The sequence below is a fragment of the Dermacentor andersoni genome, chromosome 11, assembly GCF_023375885.2.
Source record: "Dermacentor andersoni chromosome 11, qqDerAnde1_hic_scaffold, whole genome shotgun sequence".
In the NCBI taxonomy this organism is placed as follows: domain Eukaryota; kingdom Metazoa; phylum Arthropoda; class Arachnida; order Ixodida; family Ixodidae; genus Dermacentor; species Dermacentor andersoni.
In genome coordinates, this window is record NC_092824.1 from 123959055 (window position 1) to 123986244 (window position 27190).

At 47.7% G+C, this 27190-nt stretch overlaps 1 protein-coding gene across 6 annotated transcripts in view; it reads left to right on the top strand.

The window, feature by feature from the left end:
- g (adaptor-related protein complex 3, delta 1 subunit-like garnet) overlaps nt 1–27190 on the top strand; it is a 316686-nt gene that overhangs the window by 86504 nt on the left and 202992 nt on the right. For all 6 annotated transcript variants that reach the window (XM_055075585.2, XM_050186104.3, XM_050186105.3 and 3 more), the window contains 2 exons: nt 6090–6238; nt 20932–21058. In XM_055075585.2, the coding sequence (XP_054931560.1) occupies nt 6090–6238; nt 20932–21058 (276 nt within the window). The remainder of the gene's footprint in view (nt 1–6089; nt 6239–20931; nt 21059–27190) is intronic.

Genomic DNA, 27190 nt, shown 5'->3' on the forward strand with positions numbered 1-27190 from the left:
ATAAACGCAGAAAACGGGCAGACAGGCGGTAGACTAGGTTACACCAGCGCCTGGTTACACTTACAACATGGAGGTATGCACATGGAGGAAGCTGCGGCAGCTGGCTAGGAGTGCGTACGAGGCGGCCATTTTTCTAATGCTGACGGCGATATGTTAATGCGGATAAGGGTGGTACTCGATTCTAATGCGCATGCAATTTTGGACCCGTTTTATCGAAAAGAAGGTGCGCATTAGATTCGAGTAAATGCGGTAATTGAAGTTTTCAAAGTAAATTGCATCAGAAAATTCATAGTATGACATAAACGCAAGCTGCACCATTTGCAGCTGCACCATGCAGCAAATGCACCATTTCTAGCTGAAATGGTGCATGGACATTGGGACATGATTCGAATGTCCTATGGACGAACCGTTTTCACTGGGTCGTTGCCAAAGCTCCATGCTCCATGCCAAAGCATGGTCACCATAAATACAACAATGAGCTGCTTTCCATTTCAGTGAAGCTACCGCTTGGCTTCCGGCATAATTGTTGTGCTAGTCCTCTCCTTCTGCTCATTCGCGTTTACTGTGCGGTTGGGACATTACAGTCGAACCCGCTTATAACAATATTCAAGTGCCATGAAAATTCCATTGTTATAACCATAGAGTTTCTAAATAGATACCCTTGAGGAAAATGTGGCGCTAATGTCTACGGGGGCTCTCCTGAGCGTTGCCTCAACCTATATGGAAATGATGTGAAGTACAGGCTTTGGATTGACTTCGATCTTTAGACTAGCAGCATTTGTTTGCAGTGCAGTAAATGTAACTATACTCAAATATTATCACATAAAATCTTATTTTATTTCTGCAGTATTCTCTATAATGCACAACACATTACATAAGCTTTGTATGACTTTGAGATTGAAGCACGGTTTGCCACCAGGGCACACGAGGGTATGCATTCTACTGCAATTCTGTTCCCGATTTAGCACCAGAAAATACTTATTTATTAATTTTTATAATAGCAATAACAACTGTGCGTGTACTTATATAAAAATACTCATTATTTATGGAAATAAAAATTTTGCATAGTGAGAAAGTTTAGCGCCTTTGACAGAAATGCTACTAGTGTTGTCTGCTACGATGCCTGCTCACTGCGAACGCGGTATTTTTCTCGCAGACGACAGGCACTTGTGAACTTTCTAGCTCTTTCTAAAGGCTGCGTCGGCTGTCACGATTGCTGAACGTCTTCAAGTAGTTTTAAGCACATCTGCTGCAGTGCTAGCTAGGACGCTTGTGGCCTGCTACGAGTATTCTTCATTATATTTTATATTGACGTACCGCTTCTGAAGCGGCTGCCAGCAGCTGTTATGGCGTGGCTTTGCACCCATTTTGCGACAGCAGACAGCAGCCAGGAAGCAGCAACCTTTCATACCACAAGTAAGTTTGTGTTTCAAAGTCCTAAAACACATTTCAATGAGCACATAAATGAGCAATGCGTAATGAAGCCCTCAATAAAATTTGATTGTCAAGCCACTGGAAGTACAACTGTCTGTGCCCTGTATCAGTAGTGCCTTCTTCTTGCTCTTCTGAAGTTTCATAAAGTATGTAACGCTACAGCACCAACCTAATACACTTAACAAACCAAGGTCAAAACGGTCAAAACACATTCTCTCATTTACGATGCCGTCGCTTTCTCGTCGGAGCTTCGACACCACACCACGAAACCAAACATTGGCCCAGCCACTCGCCCAGCGCACTATCGCCACTTCGAGCAACAGAACAAAGGCAGTAAGCTTTGCATTGCACCGTCCCACTGCAGGTTATAGCAATTGCGCTCGGAGTGCAACCAAAGCTGCCAAAAACACCTGTAGCCTAGTTCGCCCGTCAACAAGATACCAATCCGTCCCCTGTACTTCCCATCATTCCCATGATAATTTAACGATTGCAGCGCCAGATTTCCCTCTAGTTATAGTAATATGAAACTCTGTGATTATAACCAATAGTTGTTATAACTGGGTTGCATGAAAAAATCGAAATAGGGGGATGGGAGAGCTGATGTGAGAAAACTATAATGGTGTGGAGGCCAGCGCCCCTCCTCATTCTCCGTCCATTTCCTCCATCCGGCTGCCAATTGTGTTCACTCGTTTAACTGCTTCCTGGGCACTCCGATCGCAAGTAACAAGCAGCGGCTGTCGGCGTTAAAGAATGGCATTGCTATAACAACTGTAAAGAGGTGTCACGGGTGGCAAGCGATATGCAAGCACCGCCGAGGCATCGCGTTCGTGGCCCTGAAAGGGGCCTTTTAAACATTGCGAGAACGCTGCTGCGGCAGCCTGTCAGCTTGCGAAATCCAGATGAAATGCTAAGGAGAGATCGCCACAAGCATCTTGTCACGTCCTTCTCACTGGCTTGCACGAGAAAAGTCCTGTCTGTCAGCCTTGCACGCTGCACGTGAAGCTTGCCGACATCCTTTTCCAAGGCATCCAAGGGCTCCACGTAGTGCAACAGAAGATTCCTCATGAAAACGAAGCTCCGGAGGGACTGAATCATCTGCCGGGCCTCCTGCGAGGACATAGTTGAAGCAGCCTTGCTGCAGTTGTCGCCATTGCTATCTGATTAAGCATGTTCGCGACGATCGTCTCAACATCCGTCGTGGTAGCTCAGTGGCTGCGGTGTTGGTCTGCCGAGTACGAGGTCGCGGGATCGAATCCCGGCCACGGCGGCCGCATTTCGATGAGGGCGAAATACGAAAACACCCGTGTATTTAGAGCTATGGGCGCAGCCCATTCATGTTCGGAGTGGTGGAAGGGCGAAGAGAGAGAGCTGCATGTAGATGGCTGGAAAATTGAGCACGGCGGCTGTTGGAGCAGTGGCCCATCATGCAGCAGCTCGAATTTCTCGTTTTCTTTTTTTCTTTTCAAGAATTTCGCATTTCATCATTATAACCAATAATGCCGCCTTGGGGCATTGTAGTAAGTGGGTTATTTAACCATGGAAAACATACAAAAGTTGACGGTGCAGGAGCTTCTCATTGTTATAACCAATATATTAAAACCGGTGTCGTTATAAGTGGGTTCGTCTGTATTTCTACAGATGAATTTCAGCGACTTCTTCAGAATAAATGGCTTCTGTGGGCATATGTGACTTCAATTCAGGCCTGCATGTTTTTTCTGCTGCTTTTCAATTCGTGAGCATTTCTGTAGACGTAAGGAGAGTTAAGTCAGGCTGTTCGATGTTATTCATCAGCACAGTTTCTGTTTTCATGTAGTTGCCTATAACATGTGCTGTTGAAAGATGTGCGAGAGGAGGTAACGAACGGGCAACGTAACAGCTTAATTTACACTTTCGATGTTGCAGGGACTAGTTGCATATAATTCTTCTGTTATGCGGTCACTTGATTGATATTATGTACGATCCGAACCTGCCCACTCGAGTTTGGATGCACATTGTCTGTGCCCTCAAGCTCTCTATGCTAATCTTGATCCTGGTTGCTGAACATATAGCAGTGATCATTTTCTATTGTGTTGAAAAAGTTCATCTGGGCGGGACTCGAATGCAGTCAAAAGTACCCATTTTCTTGATTGCATAGCTAGGTTCCAGCGGCAAGGACAGACGTGCTATAGTAATTTCAGAAAATGATTTAGCATCTGTGGCAAAAAACAATACGCGTTTCATTGTCTGATTGTAAGCAGAGAATGCTGACCAAATAATTGAAGTGTATCGGGAAAAAAACTGGAAACTTCCTGTGCTCTTCAAGCATATAGGTACGTTGCAGTGTATGCGAGCGTTTCGTTTTCTGCTTTTCAAGAGTGGTTGATCGCAGCACTGCCACGACTTGCGACACCAGCGGAGCCATGCGGAGAGTGCCACCCGCTGCACTGCCCGTTCTAGTACGCTGTAACAACGTCTATAGTTCGAAGCACTGGTGCAGCCAACGTAACCGGACGCAGCCAACGCGATCTGACGTCGAGATGGCTCTTGCTCCAGCTGCACGTTCGTCGCCCCAACTGCGCCAACCCACAATGCATGGCACAGAGAAAAAAATGTGCCCACACCGCTTTGCTGGCTGTTGCAGGCAGCCATTCAAAACGGAGCACAGGTTGGAGATCGTTCTGCGCATGTTCCGGAGAGAGCAGTTGATTGCGCACGCGTCGAATTATGGAGGGGACTGCATTTCAGCTGGTGCAGCGCAAGCAGCATAGTGTGCATGGTAACGTGACTGGCCATAAGCGACATGTGCTAAAAACGTCGTGGACTATAAATACGCCTTTGCGCCGCCAGTGCTCGCTGCAGGAACAAGAGGTGAGCTCTAAAATGCACTCATGAAACGCACCACAACCTGCTGCGACGTTGGTCTCCATTGTACTCTTGTAGCTGCACCAGCTGCATGCTGCCAAGTTTCACTATACGTAGAGGTGTCGTCCAAGCATGAAGAAAAGTAGAAAGACGATAAATGATGGAGGCATACAAAAACAAAGTTCCCAATACGGGTTCAGAAATTTTGGTGATGAGACTTCTTCGTGCTTTTTTTTTCCTTCTTTTTTAACATAGGTAGGACATTAGGCAATATAATAACAAGATCTTGATGGTGCAACCCACCACCCTGTTCCAAAGAGGACGCTCATAGCATCCATCCATCCATCCCTCCAGCGATGCTTTCCTTTGAGTAATAGCCATCGATTTCAAAGGCTGTGCTTTTTGGTACCGCAAGTGCCGACAAACGTCACGGCTGCCATGTTTTAGACATTACCTGGAGCCGCTTCTCGGCAGAACACCTTATAGAGAAAGAGCATAGCCTCCAAGATGTAAAATGAAAAAACGAAAGAAACAGGAAAAACATGCAGCGCCACGTCTGCGTTTTTATCTCGAAGGTTTTGAGAGAGGGAGAGAATCGACCTGCAACAGAGGCGTTAGCCATGCCTGGCCAGGCGCAAATGCGTCTCTCTCCAGTCGTGCCTAAACAAAGGGCCACAGATGAAAAGAGCAAAGCTGCGCAGCGCATGCGGCGACGCCAGCGTTGCCAACGTGCTCCTGTGCACTAGCACTCTTGCCAACCACGTGGGCGCGGAGTTAAAATGATCAGTGGCGGTACGGACCTTAGTGTGAGTTAGCCAGATGCATTACATATTGCTTTCAATACATTGTTGGACGGACCCTGGCTGCTGCTTCAAATTATCCTAAATTTTGAATTAATGAGTTGTGAATTAATGAGCTTTTACTGTATTACTATTTATTAAATTAATTGACTTAGTATGATATCGATCCCTTACATGAAGGACCAAGATAGAAGTGGAACACGGATCACTTCATGTGTACATTGATTATGAGAAAAATGCTATACACTCAGTGGTGCTCCGGCAGTGATGCTGGCAGTGCGAGTGCACTGTGGCTACCTGCACTTAGTGCTTGGTTTGGCTGTGTTGCAGTGCGCGCATGCCCCAAAATCGTGCATGAAGCACCTCCATCATTGCTGGGCTGTTGTCTCCATGTGAGCTTCTCTGTTTGAGGCATTGTGTCAAGCGAGGGAACCCCGTTGCAGGTTGTGTTCCCATTTTAAAGTGCTTTTTCTGCTTTCACCACACGCAGGCTGTATGGTTGTAGGAATAATACATTTCCAAAACCTGTGAAACATGGTGTAGAGGCTGCGGATCGAAATCTTCAGAAGAGACTGGACACAGTGTAATAGTATCATCTTTGCAGTCTGTTTAACAGTGAAGAAACAGTTAACCCACGAATGACTAAACATACATTCTTTACTGTAGCTGAAATGCAAACCTCTGACATTATTCAGAACTGTTGCCTTTTGCGGGAACATAGCAAGCCTTGATCAACACTGTCGCTTAAAAATGGGAAGTGATAATGACAGCTGTTCACTTCTGAAAGGGAACTGTGTTTCAACAGTAAATGAAATATGACGGTTACGACCATCATTTTCATCCCCAGGAGTTGAGGGAAGGAAGCTCAGCTTTCTCGTGACCCCCTCTCCTTGTGGGTCATCTTACGGCTGTGCAGGTGTTGGAATAGTTGATGTATCATCCAGCCTACCATGATGGCTATGCTTTGTGTATCTCTAATGCATTCGATTCAAATGTTGCTGTCCTGTTATGCAGGTGTCAAAGAAGAACCTGATGGAGATAGTGAAAAAGCTCATGGTCCACATGGATCGTGCTGAAGGCACTGGCTACCGAGATGAGCTGCTCTCCAAGATCATTGACATCTGCTCACAAAACAACTACCAATTCATTACAAACTTTGAATGGTAAGGTCTGCAAGGATGGGCAGCACTGCTGGTTGCAGCACGCATCTGTGGCGTGCATTAAGCCACTGTCACGGTCGCTTGATCAGCATGCACTAGGTGCGGCCTGTCGTGTCAGACGGGTGTACACGGACGAGGGTGAAAGCACTGCATTCACAGTTCCACCCATGTTGTTGATAATACTCTGGACCAGAGTCAGGACATTGCTACGAAACATGTGCTGCAGCGTGCATGAGCTCTTTGAAACGGTGGCATTTACGCTGAATTCTCTGCCTTCTGCCATATGTGAAAATGCCAAGAGACTGCTGTGTGCTGTTGTGTTCATCCAATGCAAGAAAGAATCCTGACTTGCTCTACCACGAATTTCTGACTGATTCTGAACATCAGCAAGTGGAGATAACTAACATATCGAGACAGGGATCCGGTAAACTACTGTCCTGACTGGTGATGCCGTGGCAGGAATGGGCTGAACTAAGCACTTCGCGCTAATACTAGCACACTCAACAGGCCACACCTTGTGCGTTTTAACCAAACTGCCGTGCCACTGTATTGTCATGTAGCTGTGACAAAATGCTAGCAGTAGGACAAGCAATGAAAACAAATTGAAAAAACAAAAAGGAAGCTCTTTATGTGACAAATTCGCAATCACTAAAGCATAAATTTGTAATCGCTAATGCACAACTCTGGCATGGCAGTTGTGGCTGACAACAAGCTGCAGTTGATCCTTGTCTATAAGGTGTCGTGCATTCTAGATGGAGACGCTCCTTGCAACAATTGAGACATGCGCTACTACTACATGCATTGCATCCATCTGATGATGGTCTCGTCTTGCTTACAGCAACACCCATGATGCCATTTGGGAGTGTATCTTGTTCTTAGGTTGGAACTACAGTCAACAACTGATTATTCGGACACCGATAATTTAGGCATGCTTGATTATCCGGACAGCCTGGTGGCACCGCCACTATCCCATTGATTGAATATACAGGCAAATTTTGATATAATGAACTTCAATATAATGAAATTCTTGATATAACGAAGTATTTAACTTTCCATAACTTCTTGTCCATAGAATACAATATATCTATAACCTCAATATAATAAAGTGTGTTCGTATGCGATTTCAATATAACGAAATTTCGCTTCTGCTGCATAGGAATGCCTAAAAAATAAATGGAAACTTGAGGTATTATGAGGTCTTGTAAGTACAGTCGCCGACCGATTTTCCGGACTCCAAAAATTCGGACATGCCCAATTATTCGGTCAGCTTCGCGGCACCGCCATTCTCCCCATAGACCATAATGTATAACAACTGCCGAAAGTTCGGGCACCTTGCAACCTATCGTCTGATTTTTCGGACACTCCTTGAGCCAACTCGGTCGAGAGTACCATGCACCGACTCTGGCTGGTGCATGGTTCGACTTGCTGAACGCCATTTTTGTTTTGAACGGATGCCCCACGAAGTGGCGCTACTGGGAATTCCCGCTCATCATCATCGTTTCTGCCTGGTTCGATAGAGTGGCTCTGCAGCAGTTCCGGTTTCAGCTTAGTAAGCCATGTCAAGACAATCCAGCAGCTGATTTGTTTCTTCGCGCACGACACTGTGAGCAGGCCACGTTTTTTCGTTTGTGTGACTGGTGTCGGCACGGTGGTGTTTGCTTTTTGTGCTGTGTCGAGGTTTCGGCGATCCAACGCGGCATACGGAAACATGGCGTCAAGTCTCTAATGGCACCGACAGCGCCCGCGCAGACTGCGCTGGGGAATGCCGGCAAGCGGGTGCCGGGAGGCTAGGATTTGTTGCCTTCCGATGTGCACGCTACTGACGCCGAAAATGTTCTGCCGAGACCTGTGCAGTGGTTCCGGACACCGTCTCATTTGACAGTTTCACAGGTGCTCACGCTGCTGTACTGCCATGCGCAGAACTCGATGATGGCGAGATGATTCGTCAGGTTTCTGCTGCACCGCCGGACGATTACTTTTGAGTCGGAAGATGATGCACCATGTGCTACGCTGCCGTCGCATGCGGAGCATGTACAAGCAGTGACTGTGCTTTCAGCCGCCTATAGTGACCGTACGACCCTCTCCGAGATTCAGGCATATCTGATTACGCGTAAAAGGAACAGCGTGCAACGGCCCATTCACGATTTCTTCAAGCCTACTGCCGAGCCCGAATAAGTGCGTGGAAATAAAGGATTTCATTTTTTTTTTCTTAATCTGCTTTTTTGGACACCTGTTTATTCGGACATTTCCGCAGTCCCCATGAGGTCCGAATTAACGGTCGGCGACTGTGCTTGTATAAGGCCGTTGCTTCACTGAACATATCTTTGATGTCACACGAAGTTCCTTCAAGTGCAACTATAATTAAAGGTAATATATATATATATACAGTGGAACCTCGTTAAACCGTAGTTGGCTGGAGCTCAGAAAAAGTACGTACTAAACGGTCGTACTGTTTAACCGAATTTGCATGAGATCGCCCACACACCTGTGGAAAACGTAACTCAGAGAGAGTGCGATGAAAGGGGGAAAAAACATGCAGTGTTTATTCACTTCGCGTGACAAAAGTGTTATTTTCGTTTGATGCCGCAGCGGCCTAGCACGACGACAGCGGCCTCAAACTTACTGAAGCTGCGTGCCAGCTTTTCAGCCAGCCCCCTTTTCTCGGCAAACACTGGCATGGCAGATTCCTCATTGGCATTACGTATTCTCTGTGCATGCGCGCAGCAGTGCTGCAGAAGTCCCGGGACGCCTTTTTCATTGCCGGGTGCTGTTCTCGTCACGACGATTGCATTCATGAGGCTGACGTAACGCGCAGCTTCTACCACTGTCGGGCCTAAATCGCCTGTGCTGTCGCTTTTCGTGCCGTTGTCATCACTGTCGCTAGTCGACACTTCGGCAACAACAGAGGCAACGATGGCGAAAAGCTGAACCTCGTAGCGGACATCTCTTCGCAGTCGCAGCAGCGCTGTTGAGAAATTTCGGATTCGAAATGCCACACACCGTAGTCAACACCAGATCCCTGTCGCGTGCCATCGCCGACTTCTCCATGTCACGTCCGATAGCACAGACGGTGTCTAATTTTTCTACTATGCTGAGCACTCGACGTCTTTTTTTTTTATCCGAGCTTCCGCATGATGCGAGTCCTCGCTTGTACAATGCCACAATGCTCTCTGGCATCTCTCTGGCACAGCGCCAAAATGATGTTGATGTTAATGTGGCTTCACATGCAAACGCGCAGTGTGCTTGGAGGCTGTTCTGATTTCTGAGGCTTGTTGTTCTGCCGGGCCGCTTGACGGAGACGACGCACCGCCGTGTTTGCGCGACGAAAAGTGGAAATGCTATGTTTTAACCGATTTGTACGCAGTAAGCTGGTACTGTTTATGCGGATACAAAACTCATTATGTTCAATCGCGGCTGAGTCGGGGATTTGACTTTACTACTTTTAAAACGAAACTACTGTTTAAGAGGGTACGGCTTAACGAGGTTTTAATGTATATATATATGTCAAATCAAACAAAATCAAACCCCGGCCCTCAGTCCCCAGTGGCTGCGAAGCAAGTGACCACGGCGGCGGTCAGACCTGTGACGCAGCAGAGGGTGCTAAGAATACCTGGGTCCGAACAGGCTGCCATTAGAATCTGAACCTGGCAACGTTTAACGTTAGAACGTTATCTAGTAAGGCGAGTCTAGCAGTGTTATTGGAGGAATTAGAGGGTAGTAAATGGGATATAATAGGGCTCAGTGAGGTTAGGACGACAAAAGAAGCATGTACAGTGCTAAAAAGCAGGCACACCCTGTGCTACCAGGGCTTAGCGGAGAGACGAGAACTAGGAGTCGGATTCCTGATTAATGAGGATATAGCTGGTAACATACAGGAATTCTATAGCATTAACGAGAGGGTGGCAGGTCTTGTGAAACTTAATAAGAGGTACAAATTGTAGGTCACACAGGTCTACGCCCCTACATCCAGTCATGATGACCAGCAAGTCGAAAGCTTCTATGAAGACGTGGAATCGGCGATAGTTAAAGTCAAAACAAAATACACTATACTGATGGGCGACATAAATGCCAGGGTAGGCAAGATGCAGGCTGGACACAAGTCAGTAGGGGAATATGGCATAAGTTATAGGAATAGCAGGGGAGAGCTATTAGTAGTTTGCAGAACAGAATAATATGCGGATAATTTATACCTTCTTCCGCAAGCGGGATAGCCGAAAGTGGACGTGGAGGAGCCCGAATGGCTAGACTAGAAATGAAATAGACTTTATACTTTGCGCTAGCCCTGGCATCGTACAAGATGTGGACATGCTCGGCGAGGTGTGCTGCAGTGACCATAGGATGGTAAGAACTTGAATTAGCCTAGACTTGAGGAGGGAACGGAAGAAACTGGTACATAAGAAGCCAATCAATGAGTTAGCGGTAAGAGGGAAAATAGAGGAATTCCGGATCAAGCTACAGAACAGGGAAGAGGACCTTAGTGTTGAAGCAATGAACGACAATCTTATGGGCATCATTAAAGTGTGTGCAATAGAAGTTGGTGGTAACTCCGTTAGACAAGATACCAGTAAGCTATCGCAGGAGACGAAAGATCTGATCAAGAAACGCCCATGTATGAAAGCCTCTAACCCTACAGCTAGAATAAAACTGGCAGAACTTTCCAAGTTAATAAACAAGTGTAAGACAGCTGACATAAGGAAGTATAATATGGATAGAGTTGAACATGCTCTCAGGAACGGAGGAAGCCTAAAAGCAGTGAAGAAGAAACTAGGAATAGGCAAGAATTAGATGTATGCGTTAAAGGGATAGTGAATAAAAAATTTGTCGCCGAGATTTGTCTCCAGTGATAGCTGTCGCACTGAGAGTGACCAAAACAACACTCTTTCTGAGGAGAAGTGAGCGAAAAGTAATTATTTTAGTGAATATTTCTCAAATCACAGCACCTACCGGCCTCCTCCGAAAGCTCTGGCAAAACCGGATATCACGTCACGCTTACCCACCTCGAGGCCCATTGCGAGCGATCGTCCACACTGAGCGCGCGAAGGGGCGAGTTGACGTTTGCAGCAACGCGCTTTTTTTGTTCGACCGTCCTATTCGTACCGCTTCCTCGTGTGAGCTGTACGAAAACCTCGTCTTTCATCTCGTGGATTTGTGGTTTGATGTGTGGAGCAGCCGTGTCAACGCCGCAGAATGCCGAGGGTCTGCTGTGCGCATGTGAACACGGCAGGCAGCGGTAGTCTTTTTTTCGCGTACTTGTTCACGCTGTAGTTTTGCGCACAGGTGCTGTTTGACCGTAATTTGTCGTTTGTACGACGTTCTGAGCCAGATGTTTGGCCAATTCTGCCAGAATGAATCGAAATCCGCATAGTCTGAAGCGACGGCTGACGAAAAAAAAATTCGCCGACATGAGACTGGTGGCGCCATCTCGTGTGCACCAAGGGAAGGAGTGCTCGGCTGCGATGAAACAACGGGACTCTGAAACCGCTGCGCATGTACTCGTTCACTCCGTGAATAACAAGACGTTCCCTGCTTACAGAGGCGCATTTCAGTCACTGCACATGCCTGGCTTCAATCCTCACCCGTTGCTTCATCGCATCTATTCTCAAAACAGCTACTTGCGCGCATCAAGCATCTGCCGCGCGAGAGTCGGCAGCCGACTGTTATGCTCACGCCGCCGGCCACACCTGCTCCGATGGTGTAGGTACAGAGAGGTCTACACGCGTCAATATCTTCAACGATTTCTACGTTATTTTTTTTTTTTTGTACAGTGTGTGCTCACGGCACCTGTATTGTGCATTGGTGGCTTTCATGTTTTACGCGCTAGCAGCTACCCATCCAAGCGGGCGGAGCAAGCCGCTTTGCGCAGAATGCAGAGTAAATTCCTTACGTCGCCTGACATTGCATAGCCTGAGGCATAAGCGTCCTCGCTCTGTTGAACCAAACATGGCAAAGAGTTTGCGTGAGTGAATCATGCTGGGCGCACCGCCACGAATGCAACACTGTCAATGAGGCGTGCGCCTCTCGTCCCGCTAATTCATTCGTGACAGGTGCGAGCTTGCGATCCGAGCCGCAGGAACCGCGTTTATATCTGGTTTCCACCTATGATGCCGCCCCTGATCTCTCGAGACGAACGCGTGTACATGGAATGCACAGTGTAAACACCACTTTGCTGGTCCAGACTCTCTCGGCACCGCGGAGGGGGACTGCTGCGGCGGGTCGTCGTCAATTTCGCTTGACGACGCGGACGGATCGTAGGCATACGCCTTTATCGTTCGTTGTCTTTCAGTAGGCCGCTCATCCAAGTCGGAGTCATAAGTTCCGCTCATGCTATCGCTCTCACTAGAACTGCATTTTGCACTGCGCAGCACGAGGAAAACAAAACTGCGCAGCCGGACAGCTCGCTCCGCGGATGCTGAGGGTAGGTGTGACGTCAGATCCGCCGGCTTGTTGTCGGGAGCGCTTTGCGAGTGACGCGGTGGCCGCTCATGGAGAGTCAAAAATAAATCCATCCGCTCAAAAGTAACCTGAATAATGACTATATACTATAGCAATCGTGTCTTAGGAATGCACTTGTGGGGCTTTCTCTATATTCGATTTTTATTCTGTATCCCTTTAAAGGGAAGCTGAGGAGTCTGTTGAATTCAATAAGACGCTCATATACGAATGCGGGAACCTTATAAACCATGCACGTAAAATTTTGGGTGGGATTTTTTACTTAGTAACGACGTAATCGCCAGCTAAAATTGCGCTGTCGCTCCGCCCCACGTCGAGCACCGCGCGCTGCTGCTGATGCTGATGCTGATGATGCGAGCGGAGACCGGAAACCGCGGCGTAGTGACGTCAGCACTGGTGTTCCGCTCCTTGGCAGTCTCCATGACCGTGCCTGACCGTGCCTGACCGCGCTTGTTTCTACAGGGGTGCCGTCATGATCTGCCTCGCTCGAGCCTGCATTCCTTTGTTTGTGTGTAGGTAGAGTGGTAGTTGACGTGCGCAGCATCAATTGAAGTGGTGGGCCAATCATGCCGGCGTTCTGTGCAGCCTACGGTTGCACGAACACCAGCGGCCGCGACGATGTTCTATTATTCCCCGCAAGACAAGAAGCTTGCAGCTAAGTGGGAGGCTGCTGTGAATCGAAAGAATTTCAAGTGCTCAAGAACAACAGTGCCGTGCTCTAACCACTTCCGTGACGAGGATTACTACTAGAGTTTATCAATAAGGCGTGAATGAGTGAGAGTGCCGACTTTCTGCTAGCAGGCTTTCTGAACGCAGCGCGAGAAGGTCGGGGCAACGAACGCACAAAGGCGGGACGGGTGCAGGCGGACGGATGGTAACTGGTCTTGGAAGACCTTATGAATACATGAACTCGTCCAAACTTGGATTTTGATTTATTGCTAGCTCCGTGTTAGCACGCTGAACGGAAGGTACATGCTCATCTCCCACCCTTGACGCAGGTTTGGTTGCAAACTGCCATTAATTTTCTATTCGCACGTGTGTTGTGAAACACCCAACATCCAGCTACCATAATGCAGTGCAAGTGTAAAGTTTTCATGTGTTTGAAAGCCGGCGCACGGCAGGACGCTGCGCTCCCCCTCGCGCACCGAGAGAAACCGGATGTCTCACGCAGCCGACAGAATTTGCCGCCTTTACGGTTCCGGTTACAATTAGCGTGCGGATGGCACACTGATGAAGGCCACTACATGAGCTACAAGAGCTGGAAAACTTTTCCCGCATGTAAACCGTTTGTGTAGATTGCCGACAGCCTTGGGGCAGCGCACAAATGCCGACGATCCCATCCCTCCTTACGTTCCACGAGGAGGCATGCAGGAACATAACAGTACAGTTGCTTGCCCGGAAACGAACTCACTGGATCGCTGAATACAACTTTGCAAAAAACATACTCACCAAAGGACATTTCTAACTGGAGGAGATGCTAACACTTCGCTTTCGTTCGCGTCGAAAGTGCTGCTTGCTACCAGCATCTTTTGCTTCTTGGAGAGGCCGGCTACGTATACATGTAGGGAGCAACGCCGAACTCCTCAGAGAAACGGAAGCTCTCGAAATTTACCATTACCGTTTCGCCAAACCACAGCGCCAAACCACCTTGCACCGTGCTTCACGTGTGGCGGCAGCGGCTGGTCCGGACAAAGAGCAATGTTGACGTCACGAAGCGCCCGACCAATCACAGGCAGAAACGAAGCGCGTGGGCTGCCTGAGTCTGCTGCCGCGCTTTTCGTCGAAATAAAATCAGTTTGTGCTTTCTTTCGCTCAATTTCGATGCGATATTCGGATTCGGAGGGTTGAAAACCATTACGTACAGCTCTTCACTCATTTTTTGTGGAAAACTCTTCAGCTTCCCTTTAAGAGATAAAACCAGCAATATCGTTACTAATATGGATGAGATAGTTCAAGTGGCTGAGGAGTTCTCTAGAGATTTATACAGTACCAGTGGCACCCACGACGATAATGGAAGAGAGAATAGTCTAGAAAAATTTGAAATACCACAAGTAACGCCGGAAGAAGTAAAGAAAGCCTTGGGAGCTATGCAAAGAGGGAAGGCAGCTGGGGAGGATCAGGTAACAGCAGATTTGTTGAAGGATGGTGGGCAGATTGTTCTAGAGAAACTGGCCACCCTGTATACGCAATGCCTCATGACTTTGAGCGTACCGGAATCTTGGAAAAACGCTAACATAATTCTGATCCACAAGAAAGGGGACGCCAACGACTTGAAAAATTATAGACCGATCAGCTTACTGTCCGTTGCCTACAAAGTATTTACTAAGGTAATTGCAAATAGAATCAGGAACACCTTAGACTTCCGTCAACCAAAGGACCAGGCAGGATTCCGTAATGGCTACTCAGCAGTAGTCCATATTCACACTATCAATCAGGTGATAGAGAAATGTGCCGAATATAACCAACTCTTGTATATAGCTTTCATTGATTACGAGAAAGCATTTGATTCAGTCGAAACCTCAGCAGTCATGGAGGCATTACGGAATCAGGGTGTTGTGGGGATGCGTGACTCTCACGCCTCCCCTGAGATCTAGTTTTCCCGCATAGCTCGTCTCCTCCAGGGCGCAGTGCAGGAGATGGCGCGAGTGTCGCGCTGCTGCGGGGTTACTTGGGCGCCAAAAGGGAAGGCGCTTGGTCTCTTTGGGTTCGGGAAGCGAGCGGGAGCGGACGTGCCGCCCGCGCGTGCGCCGACCATGCTTCTGCGAGACCGTCTCGCGTGGCCGCCTTCGAACGTGCCACCATTCGCGTGACTGTACACGCGAACGACCAGGCGTTGGGATCCAGCATGGGGCGAACATATTCGCTCGCAATGCGGTTGCGGTAAGTCGGACTTCTAGATTTGTCGCGCGCCCATCGGCATGTTTTGGGGATAGCAACTCGGCTAGCTGGCATTGATCTATGAAAGGTGCAATAAATGCCCTTGTGATTGTTTGCACTACTGTGTTGTCGTTCCTTTGTCCCCAAGAGTACGGAGGAGAACCCCATATCTCCCACATCTGGCTGCCCAACGTGGGGCTCTTGGGGCATCGGACGATAATTTTAAGTGTTGCTTCGTTCAAGACCTTTGTTTGAACCGAAGCGCAGGCCTAGCGTGGATTTTGATCGCTAGCGTCGGCGGCGTGCTTTCTTGAGCGAGGCGGCGGTGGCTGTAGTGTGTTTGAACATGTCAACATGCTAAGCCTTTTCGCAAGTGTTTTGTTTAATGACATTCGTCAGTACGAGAGCCACGTGGTCTGCATCCTGGGAGAGCGAGGCTGAGCGCCCGCGGAGCAGTGGCAAGCCTGAAGCGAGTGAGTACGGAAGCCTCGTGGGTGGTCCGAATTTCTTATGTAAATAGCTTCTTCTATCTCTTTGACTCGGATGAAGTCGCGGCTCTGGGAGCCGGGTGGCCGCGGGCCACAGGTGCCACGACGGGCTGACTGGTATTGCGGCCTGGCACCGGGCGCTCCGACACCGTCTGGGACGGTGGGCGCCGTCAACTCGGATGCTGTGTGCACCGAGCGGAGTAGGACCACCTCACAGAGCTAACGTCTCCTCGCGGCTGCCTGTTTTGCGCCCATTTTGGGTGTTGTTTTTGGATGCCGGTTGTTGTCAGCGTAGCGACGATTTAGGCCTAAGGCTTTACGAAGCTGCCTGTCGCACGTGGAGGGACACAACCTGGTGGACCGTGGCGTTGAGGCGTTGTGATTTGCTTCCCTCATTCTATTTAGCCTCGCACGAATTGAAATTACTCGTTCGACTCAAGGAAGCGAGCTTCGTTCACGTGAACTTAGCGACTGAGTAGCCGCCCGATCTTTTGCTAGCCAAGTTGAACATCGTACCACGTGGGCGATGCGCATGCATAATTCCTCTCCCTTGCACTACTTTAGTGTTTGCCGAGTGTGTCAAGTGTACGCAGCGTGAATGGAGTCACCCCTGGCTTGCTGTCACCTGCACATCGTCTACGCTGCTGCTCCGGACTACGATCGAACCACCCCGGGCGATGGTGATGCTGTGGCCAGTTCGGCGCAGCGACTTCGGCGGCCTCCTGCATCCAGCTCACAACCCTCGGCGGCGGACAAAAGAGCCGCTGGTCACCGACAGCTGCGGCGGCTCTTGCCAGCAGGGCGTGTCGGCGCGAGCGACGCTTGCTCGTTCCAACTACTGCGTCGCCATTTCCGGAGTCCTGGCCTGGAATCTTGCCGTCTAGTCTGCAAAGCTGCTGCTGTGACCGGCGGACGCCAGCGGTGTACCCCAAGGACAGTCGGCTCGCATGTTATGGACAGCGTGTGGACATTTCCCCGGCGCGGCCACTGTTGCATGTACCACCTTGTTCGCAAAGCACGTGTTGATGTTAGACTGTGTGAAATGTTTCGCCAGAATATGTAGTGATTTAAGGTTGGGGGGATGTGGGGATGCGTGACTCTCACGCCTCCCCTGAGATCTAGTTTTCCCACATAGCTAGTCTCCTCCAGGGCGGCTTCGCCCGCGGCGGTCGGAGTGGTTGAGGCGCAGTGCGGGAGATGGCGCGAGTGTCGCGCTGCTGCGGGGTTACTTGGGCGCCAAAAGGGAAGGCGCTTGGTCTCTTTGGGTTCGGGAAGCGAGCGGGAGCGGACGTGCCGCCCGCGCGTGCGCCGACCATGCTTCTGCGAGACCGTCTCGCGTGGCCGCCTTCGAACGTGCCACCATTCGCGTGACTGTACACGCGAACGACCAGGCGTTGGGATCCAGCATGGGGCGAACATATTCGCTCGCAATGCGGTCGCAGTAAGTCGGACTTCTAGATTTGTCGCGCGCCCATCGGCATGTTTTGGGGATAGCAACTCGGCTAGCTGGCATTGATCTATGAAAGGTGCAATAAATGCCCTTGTGATTGTTTGCACTACTGTGTTGTCGTTCCTTTGTCCCCAAGAGTAGGGAGGAGAACCCCATATCTCCCACAGTGTAGACGAGCCATATGTAATGAGGAGGGAAGATAACCGATGGTCATTAAAGGTTACGGACTGGATTCCAAGGGAAGGGAAGTGTAGCAGGGGGCGGCAGAAAGTTAGGTGGGCGGACGAGATTAAGAAGTTTGCAGGGGCGACATGGCCATAATTAGTACATGACCGGGGTAGTTGGAGAAGTATGGGAGAGGCTTTTGCCCTGCAGTGGGCGTAACCAGGCTGATGATGATGATGACGACGATGATGACGACATATATATACTTGTATATAATGTGGGCGGAGTTCGAAAAGCTGGTCGCAAGAGCCCCCCCCCCCCCCTGAATAAAAGCTTTTCACCTATGATCGTTGTAATATCAGTGCCGACAGTCACAGACAAAATGGTGCCACGCATTTGAAACTCCAACCTGCTTGTGTGTCGCCTGCTGCCTAGACTCATCGAAACTGCACTGTAGAAAGTGCAGTTTTCGTGCTACACTTCAGCTGTAAAATATGGTTTTGTGTAGGTGGGCGGAGCTACATTTTTCTACACCAAGTAAAAGAAATGACTTCCTACACTGACTACGCTCGCGTAGCCAGTGTAGGTAAAGAAATGGCTGTATTGTCACGGCCTCTGGATAAAAAAAAAAGGTAAGGGCTGCAATGGACGAGAATGGTAGAGCCGTAGTTGCATTCTCGGTCGCTTGGCTGGGCTGAACCTCGCTAGCTGTTTGGGATGGGACGCATTGGCTTCCATGGGCAGCGGCGTCCTAAGAGCTTTACTGACGCATTTTCTATGCCGAGCCACGCGAAAGACCCCGACTGGTGGTGCTGCAGCAGATGACAGCATTTTTGATGCACGTGGCAGGCCGCACCTTTTTTTTTAACCAGCAGCCATGCCAGTGTAGGTAAAAAAAGCGTAGCCCTAGAGAGCCCCTCCCAATCTTGGAAGCTATAGAGCGGGCCATTGGAAGCCAAGCCTGGCCAAGGCAGTGAAAAATCCAACATGGTCGCCTCCAAGATCCGGTAGCGTGGCTCGTAATGAGCGATTCAGTCCGGAAAATCAAATTTTGGGGCCTAAATTTATCCGAAAGTTTGGTCGCGAAAATGCATTAGCTCTATGGGAACCCTGACACTGCATTGGAAAGCGATAAATCTGCCGGCTACTGTACATTCGGTGTCAGAAAAAGACGATCCAAGAATACCACACACCTTTCTTGACCACTAGTGAAATAAAGTCACAAATTTTTTTGGGTGAATGCGATATTTCGCAGTCCTGGTTATTCAGATGTTTTCGCGGTCCCCTGCGAGTCCAAATTAGTGGTCCCTGACTGTAAACCTAGGTAATATTGAAAAAGCAAACAGTGTGACAGTGACAGCACAGTGAATGGGAATCGTTGAAGGTGCACCAGATGTTATGTGAACTGACGGAGCTGCTTCAGTTGCGACATGCTGTTGCAACAGCTGCGCCAAGCCAGAGACATGTGGCAGGTTTCAGGGTAGTGTGTCTCAAGGAAAATCAGCACATTTCGCATAACACTTGGGTGATCTCTGAGGAGGCACTATATTTGATTACAACGAAGGCGCCAAATAAAACAGCGGGCGAAGGAAGGCGATGTGGGACAACCACGTAGGCACAATCATGTGTAACCAACTTTCCCACCAGCGCGTGCTCAGAAGCACTATAGACAGAGAATGTAATATAAAGTCTACCTCCATTAATTCAACCCTAATGGGATTGACAAAATCGATTGAATTATTTGGCGGATCAAATTAAACAAGGAGCAGAACAGAAGCAAAAACACCGTAGATTTGTTTCGCAGGACAGCATACTTCTGTCCGTTCAACTCTAGTCTGGTTAATGCGATCCCTACCGAAAGTTCCAGCTGGTGCCCATGCTTTTCAATCGGCCTAATTAGTGATTATTTTGATCCTAAAATTGGCCTTCGGCGGATAATTTGGACTTGGCCAGTCAGCGTGCACGTGCCTGTTCCCTGCGGTGATCCCATCTCTTTAGGGCTGTCGCCAACCGCTTGTCACCATCCACTCATTTACCGCGGTGGCTTAGTGGCTATGGTGTTGCAGCGCTAAACACAAGGTCACTCGATCAAATCCCAGCCCCAGTGGCCACAATTCAATGGGGGCGAAATGCAACAACGCTTGTGCCTTCTGGTGGCCAAAATTATTCGGAGTCCCCCGCTACGGTGTGTCTCATAATCAAATTGGGGTTTTGTCATGTAAAACCCCAGAATTCAGTTCAATTCAACATGTCAACTCCCGTCAAAAGTGCTGATTTTTATCCAGCCCTAGGAAGATCTCCAAGCAATAGCCATAGCTCACAATGTCTGATTATGGTATTTACCCGATTCCAACATGCACCTGAAAACAAAACCGCCTTTGCGGTGTTATGCTTTACTGCATATTGCAGATATATGGCGGCGTAGCTGACTTGTAATAAACTGTGCGGCGAAGCTGACTTTGGGAAACCGGCCAACATTGTGCAACACATATTAAACCCTTGTCCATTTTTCTTGCTAAAAAATCAAGTGTGCATTAGATTTATACTTTGTTTAGTAGCTGTAATGTCATTTCTACACTAGTTTTGTGCTTTGGACATGCAGAAAGTGGGTGTGTTTGATTTAAGGACGTGTTAGACTAGGGCAAATACTGCCGAATGAATCATTGCAATCCACCCATTAATTCGGTCAATTTTGTTGGCCTCGTCTAGGTCAAATTAATCTAAGTCAGCTGTATGTGAATGTTCCTTCAAACTGTGCTGGGATTCAGTTCTTTGTTTATATGCAGCCAGAACTACTGGTTAAAAGGACAGTCAGCATATTATAGATAAAATTTTTTTTAGTATCCAATGTTTTGCATGCCTTGTGACACAACCACTCAGAGCTTCTAGATCTCTTGTCAACATTTTTGTTTTCTGGTCCAGGAACAAAATATGCTATAATAAATCCTGTCCTTCAGAATTTTTACTAGCCTTCAGTAAAACAAGTATCTTTTTGGGGAATGCAGTCCATGTAAATTTAACTTGGTACTATGAAAGAAACACATGGTGGGTCTGTAGTTCAAGAAAAAATGTAGTTTGCTGCTTTCCGGTGGATGATAATGATGCCTCTTGCAGATTTCTGCATAGCTTGTGTGCCCAGTTCTCTGCCCTTGTCTTTCTTGTGCACCTGGCGTACTGTGCGATGGCAATGTCCAGGTCCCGTACTTTTGTTGGTTGACGGGACTTGCACAGCAGGGAGGTGAGGTGAGACTAGTGTTTATGTGCAGGTACGTGAGCGTGCTGGTGGAGCTGACTCGTATCGAAGGGACCAAGCACGGCTTTACAATTGCATCCCAGATGCTGGACGTGGCTGTACGAGTGCAAGCGGTCCGGGCTTTCAGCGTCTCGCAAATGGTCGGTTTGACTTTCAAGCAGCTTGTAAGGTCGCTCATTGTTCTCTGAATTGAAGCTCCTTCGAAGGAAGCTTCCAGCACAAGACAGGACGAGACTGGCTGTGAGCATTCTTTTGAGGGGGAGCTCTGGACATTGAAGCCAAAAGCATGGTTGAGCATTAGTGCGTTCATTATTAAGAACAGAGATTTGATAAGGGAGAAAATGGCAACAAAGAAATGGACAGTGCTGCTGCTACCCGACGATAAAAAAAAAAAAAGAACTAGCATGTATCGAATACCACGAACAAAGCACCACAATTTGAGTGCATGTCCTTTAATGTGAATGTGCAGTACAGCAGAGCCTCAGTAAATGGAAATAGCTTTAACAAGATTACCACGTAAACAAAACAACAGCTTCTAAAGTCGTTGCTTGTTTATGTGTACAATTCAAGAAAAGATTAATTAATCGTAATTGGAAGCTTCACGTCTCTCTGTAAATGGAACCACTGATGTTGCGACCCTTCAAAAAGGAAAATTTGCAGTGCACATACTAAAGGATGTTTTTTAGGGAGAACCATGATCTGCACTTGTTTTAACACCTGTCTTCTATGGAAAAAGGATAAGAACTCAAGCAAGCAAGAATTTACATAAAGTTAATTAATGGTATGTGAAGTTGCCGACGACAATGCGAACATGCTTGAGTATTTGGGATGCCTTAACGTGTGACTGTGTCAAGGAAAATGAGCTATGTTCTAATTTTGATAAATTCGGTGTCTTCTTAAGATGGAAAGCAGTGAAGCCCATCAATCCAGTAGTACATACAGTGCCCAAACCGTGGGATAAGCCATGCTGCTAATTTGTCAAAGCTGCATTTACAGTTTGTTGTCTGTGTGCCATGCGTCCAGCGTTCTTCTTTGCATGTCAAATAGCGCCATAGTCTAATGCAATTTTCTTGGCTGCTGCTCTGAATTCTTTTGCTCAGAATCGCCAAGCAGCTTTAAAATGTTATGAACTCCACCCTCAATGTGTGCGCTGACTTGTGCGGCAATGGAGCTAGAGGAGGACTGGAATGTTGCACAGAAATCCGCTCTCGTTTGACTACCTCTGTTCAAGTTGACAGTGGTGGAGATTTGTTTCATGCATTGACCATACTTTTGTCTATTGTAGTGATAGCATGACATTGGTCAAGGTACAGACTGACCAGGTCTGAATGCAAACATATATGTGTGCAAGGACGCATTTGATTGAGCTCTTTTTTTTTTCTTCTTTACTTGGGGAGTAAAGTCACTTTCTTGCGAATCTATTGTTTCGGACTTCCGGTTTGCAATTTGAGGTGGTCCTTTCAGAGTCCTAAGTGCTGCTGTATTCGCTCTTTGATGCCTAACGTTTCTGATGACTGTGGTAAGAGGGTGTATGACATACATCGCCACAACCTTTCTCATTGAATGAAACTTGTATTCAATATTTCTCTAGTCTCACGAGGCTTTGTTTTGTGGATTCTACTATATGTTCACTCTTTTTGTGCCGCTGTTCACTCATTGCTAGTTAAGGTGGCAGACCCATTTCAAACTTGCATAATGCATACTTTCCAGTACACCGAGAAGCACGTGCAAAACAATCTCATCATCGACATGTTTAACAAAAATAGCATAGACAACTTGACTACATACTGCAGGATGAACAAATTTTGGCAGAGACACTTGAGACTGCATACGTGTAGGAATGCAAAAGCATTATACTGTTTGTAGACTTCAGAACATCATAAATGTGCTCATTTTGTACACACGTGACGTAGTGCCACCTCCTTCCCATTGGCTGAGCTGTCACGGGCTCAATGATGCACGCACTAGGCACACTTTTAGTCAGTCCGAGCCCTGGAGCTGCCACGGCATTGAGGAAGCGTGTTTGCCTCGTATCCCAGATGCCCTGGTTCGATTCCCACCCAGACTGAAATGTACCAAAGTTTCTTTTCAGAGCCATTAATTTACCTTGTTTACAGGAACCGCCCTGAGAAATTTGACATCAGTTCTATCATTTATTGACGTGTTTTTACTCTTCGCGCCATCGGCCATTTTCGGTAGCATAGCTTGGTCATACCGACTATGACGGATATTCACATAAGGGGGCATATAATGCTTTCACATTAAAACGCAACATTATGTGTCAGGGATTAAGCTCTTGTATTAGAGCATAGATAGCTTATAACTTGTAGTGTCGGAATCGAATATCAAATTGAATAAAAAAGGAAATCAGAATATTGAATCAAATGTCAGAAATTTTTTAACAAAACCTAATGCTTACCATTTTGGGCAAGAAAATATGGGGCTGCACATGCTTGGGAGTCTCCTAGCATTGCATAATAAGAATCTAGCAAGCTGTCAGTAACGTAGGTACACAGAAATTAAGACATACAGTATGGTATACTCTTACCAAAGGGAACATCAAATTATATGCCTGTACCAATTACAGCTCAGTTCTAGTATATGAAGGTCTGAAAAATATTTTTGTTTTATCAATAGAATTTCTGTTGAATAGAATCAAGTGTTTTTTTAGGGAAGCTAATAGTGGACCTTTGTTTTTTTTAACAATCACTTATTTATTGCATAGAAAGTATTGGTTTCCAGTTTTTCTACAAAATGCGGAACGGCTATCTCAATTTCATGGCAGGTGGGTTATCATGAGGCTGATCTGTGTGACAGAGAAAAGGACCGCGCATCGCGTGACTCGTGTTGCCAGCACCAACAGTAAAGAGCCGGCGCTGTCTGCTCCGTTTCATTGTCAGATTTGACGTGATTTGCTACCTGTCAAAGAAAGATTAAACCATCTTCACGGTCACGGCGCACTAGGTGGTTCTTTTGCATCGCAACGAAGTGAAACGCTCGCTTGGCCAGCATCGAGCACGACGAACTCTGCAGTGCACGTGACACTGCGTGGGTCTCTGCGCCGAATATATTGATTATATGAGAGATCGAATAGTAGATATTGGATTCGCGAATCGAATTATTTGAACATTCACTATTTGATTAAATTCGGTGATACAGTCGGACCTACTTATCGTTAGAATCTTATCGGTTAGAAGCACTTAGTTTCGAAATCTATAGCCGTGCGCTTTCTTTTCACCGGCAACGGCGTGCATTGCCGATGGTCAGCGTGCGGATCAGCCATCTTCCGTTTCGGCAGCAAGTCAAATGAAGTTGAGAAACCGTGCGGCCTGGAACGACTTCAACACAACCAACAAAAATGAACGTGAGCGATTAATCTGTTCGCAGCTGCCATAGAATGAAGAACCAACTTTAGAAAAGGGAAACTGTACTTTCCACAGTGGTACGAAAATAAGAAGTGGCAACGCATGTAACTTAGCGGGAGGCCCGACAGATGGCACTACTTAAACAGGAAGCGGAGATGCATTTTTTTTAGTGCAATATCTAATATGGCCACTTTTTACCGGTGGCATACGCTGGGTACGCGCTGTGCTTGCCTAGATGGCTTTGCGTCAAGCCTCAGCTGCCGCGTTTTAATCGCCAGGAGACTAAAGAGCCTCTACTGACGCCCATACAAGCAAGCCGCAAGTGAGTGAACAGGACGTGCGACTTCATTGGCAGAAGAAAAGCAGTACACCTTCTCGTATAAGAGCAGAAATATAATTTGCATGTCGAGATGCGCTGAAACCATTAACGCGAGCTCATAAACTACTCACTTTCGTCGTCGCACGTGGCGGTCTGGTAACGAGCGACATCAGCAGCGCAAGCAAATTGGGCAGTGCCCACCTGTTTGCATCGACAGTCGCCGTAACTTGCATTGCAAAGCATTCGGGTGATGCAAGGCCTCTGCTGCCACAGCCAACACTGCGACATGGACTACTCGGCATTTTAGCGTTACCTCCTTTCCAACCTGCACGTTTCTTTCTGTTCTTTCGGGGGCCGCTAATGTGTAACTCATACTTGGTGCCCCACATTCTTAACATGGGTATCACCATTTTGCAGCCACTTTTGCAGACCTTTCCACCCATGTGACCTTCAACTTCATACACTTCGGACCATGTAATCATGTGTGCTGGTCTCTGTTCACACCACATCACCGCTGATGAAGGCCCACAAGCATAATTTGCCCGCGGCTGCAGCAGGAAAGGTTGAACGGGAAGAGCACCGATTACGGTGCGTGTAAATTGGGAATCTTTTTCGCTGTGTGGACTGCAGGAGCAGATGGTTACCTCAAGAGACTGTTGCCCATGCAGCTGACCAGGTCACCATATCCAAGAAACGTAACGTGGCGACCATTATTAAATGAGACTCGGCATTCAATCACCACATAAGGTTCAGACAATACACTGTACGTTGGCTAAGATCCACATGACAACACTGAGCATTCATGCACTACAGGTCACTTACAGCACATTCAGCTATCCAACTTCGGGCACCGTGCTTGCCTACATCGCACATGGTGGTCTAGTAACAAGTGGCAACCAGCAGAGCAAGCAGATTGGACAGTGCCCCACCTGTTTGCATTGACAGTCTCCATAACTTGCACTGCGAATCAATCGGGTGAAGCAGGCACCTGCTGCCATAGCCAACACAGCGACATGAACTACCCGGCATTCTAGCGTTACCTCCTTTCCATTAAAACTTCTTTCTGGGCGAGTTGGTGCATACTTGACATAAAAATTGTTACAGCGCAATCACATGCAACCACAAGTGTTCGTCCTTCATACTTGTGGTTGCATGTGATTGCGCTGTAACAATTTTTATGTCAAGTACCTCCTTTCCAACCTGCACGTTTCTTTTTGTTCTTTTGCATGCCGCTAATGTGTAACTCACACTTGGTGCCCCACATTCTCTAAATATGGGCATGGTCGGTTTTGTGGGCATCGCCATTTTGCAGCCACTTTTGCAGGCCTTTCCACACATGTGGATATCAACTTCATACACTTAGAACCTAATCATGTATGAGAGTCTCCGTTGATGCCAAATCAAGGCCAAGGAAGGCCACAAGCAAAATTTGCACACGGCAGCAGCAGGAAAGGACGGAACGGGGAGCACCAGCCACGGTGCATGTAAATTTGCAGTCAATGTCACTGTGCGGACTGTAGGAGCAGATGCTTGCCTCGAGAGGCCGTTGCCCAATGCAACTGACCAGGCCGCCATATCCGATAAATGTAACACGGCAACTATGACCAAGTGGGACAGCATTGAAACAAGACTCTGCAATCAAATTACTTCAGCATACTCTAACATAACGCTCTATCTATACATTGGCACTATACACAATACATTGGCCATGATCCACATGACAACAGTGAGCATACACGTACACGGGTCGCTTGCGGCACATTCAACCGTCCGACTGTAGGCATAGTGCTTGCCTTCATCGCACATGGTAGTCTGGTAACAAGCAAAAACCAGTAGCACAAGCAGATTGGACAGTGTCTCCCATGTGTTTGCACTGACAGTTGCCGTTGAAGATGAACAACTTGCATTGCGAAGCAATCGGGTGACTCAAGCATCTGCTGCCACAGCCAACACAGCGACATGGAGTGCCCGGCATTTTAGCGTTACCTCCTTTCCAACCTGCATGTTTCTTTTTGTTCTTTTGCATGCCGTTAATTTGTAACTCACACTTGGTGCCCCACATTCTCTAAATATGGGCATCGCCGGTTTTGTGGGTATCACCATTTTGCAGCCACTTTTGCAGGCCTTTCCACACATGTGAATATCAACTTCATCCACTTAGAACCATGTAATCATCTACGAGAGTGTCCGTTGATCCAAAATCATGACCGAGGAAGGCCACAAGCAAAATTTGCACACAGCAGCAGCAGGCAAGGACGAAACGGGGAGCACCAACCACGGTTTGTGTAAATTCGCAGTCTATGTCACTGTGCGGACTGTAGGAGCAGGTGCTTGCCTTGAGAGACTGTTTCCCAATGCAGCTGACCAGGCTCCCACATACGAGAAACGTAACACGGTGACAAGTACCAAGTCAGACAGCAGCGAAACCAGGTTCTGCAATCAATGTCTTCAATGTAGTTTGCGCAAAAACACAGGCTGTCGAGCAAGAACAGCAATCCTGAATGAGACTAGAAATTAAATATGGGAATGAGAAAGCTTGCATTCAAGAAAGAAGCCACTCTACCTTCCAAGCACTGAAAGTCAAGAAC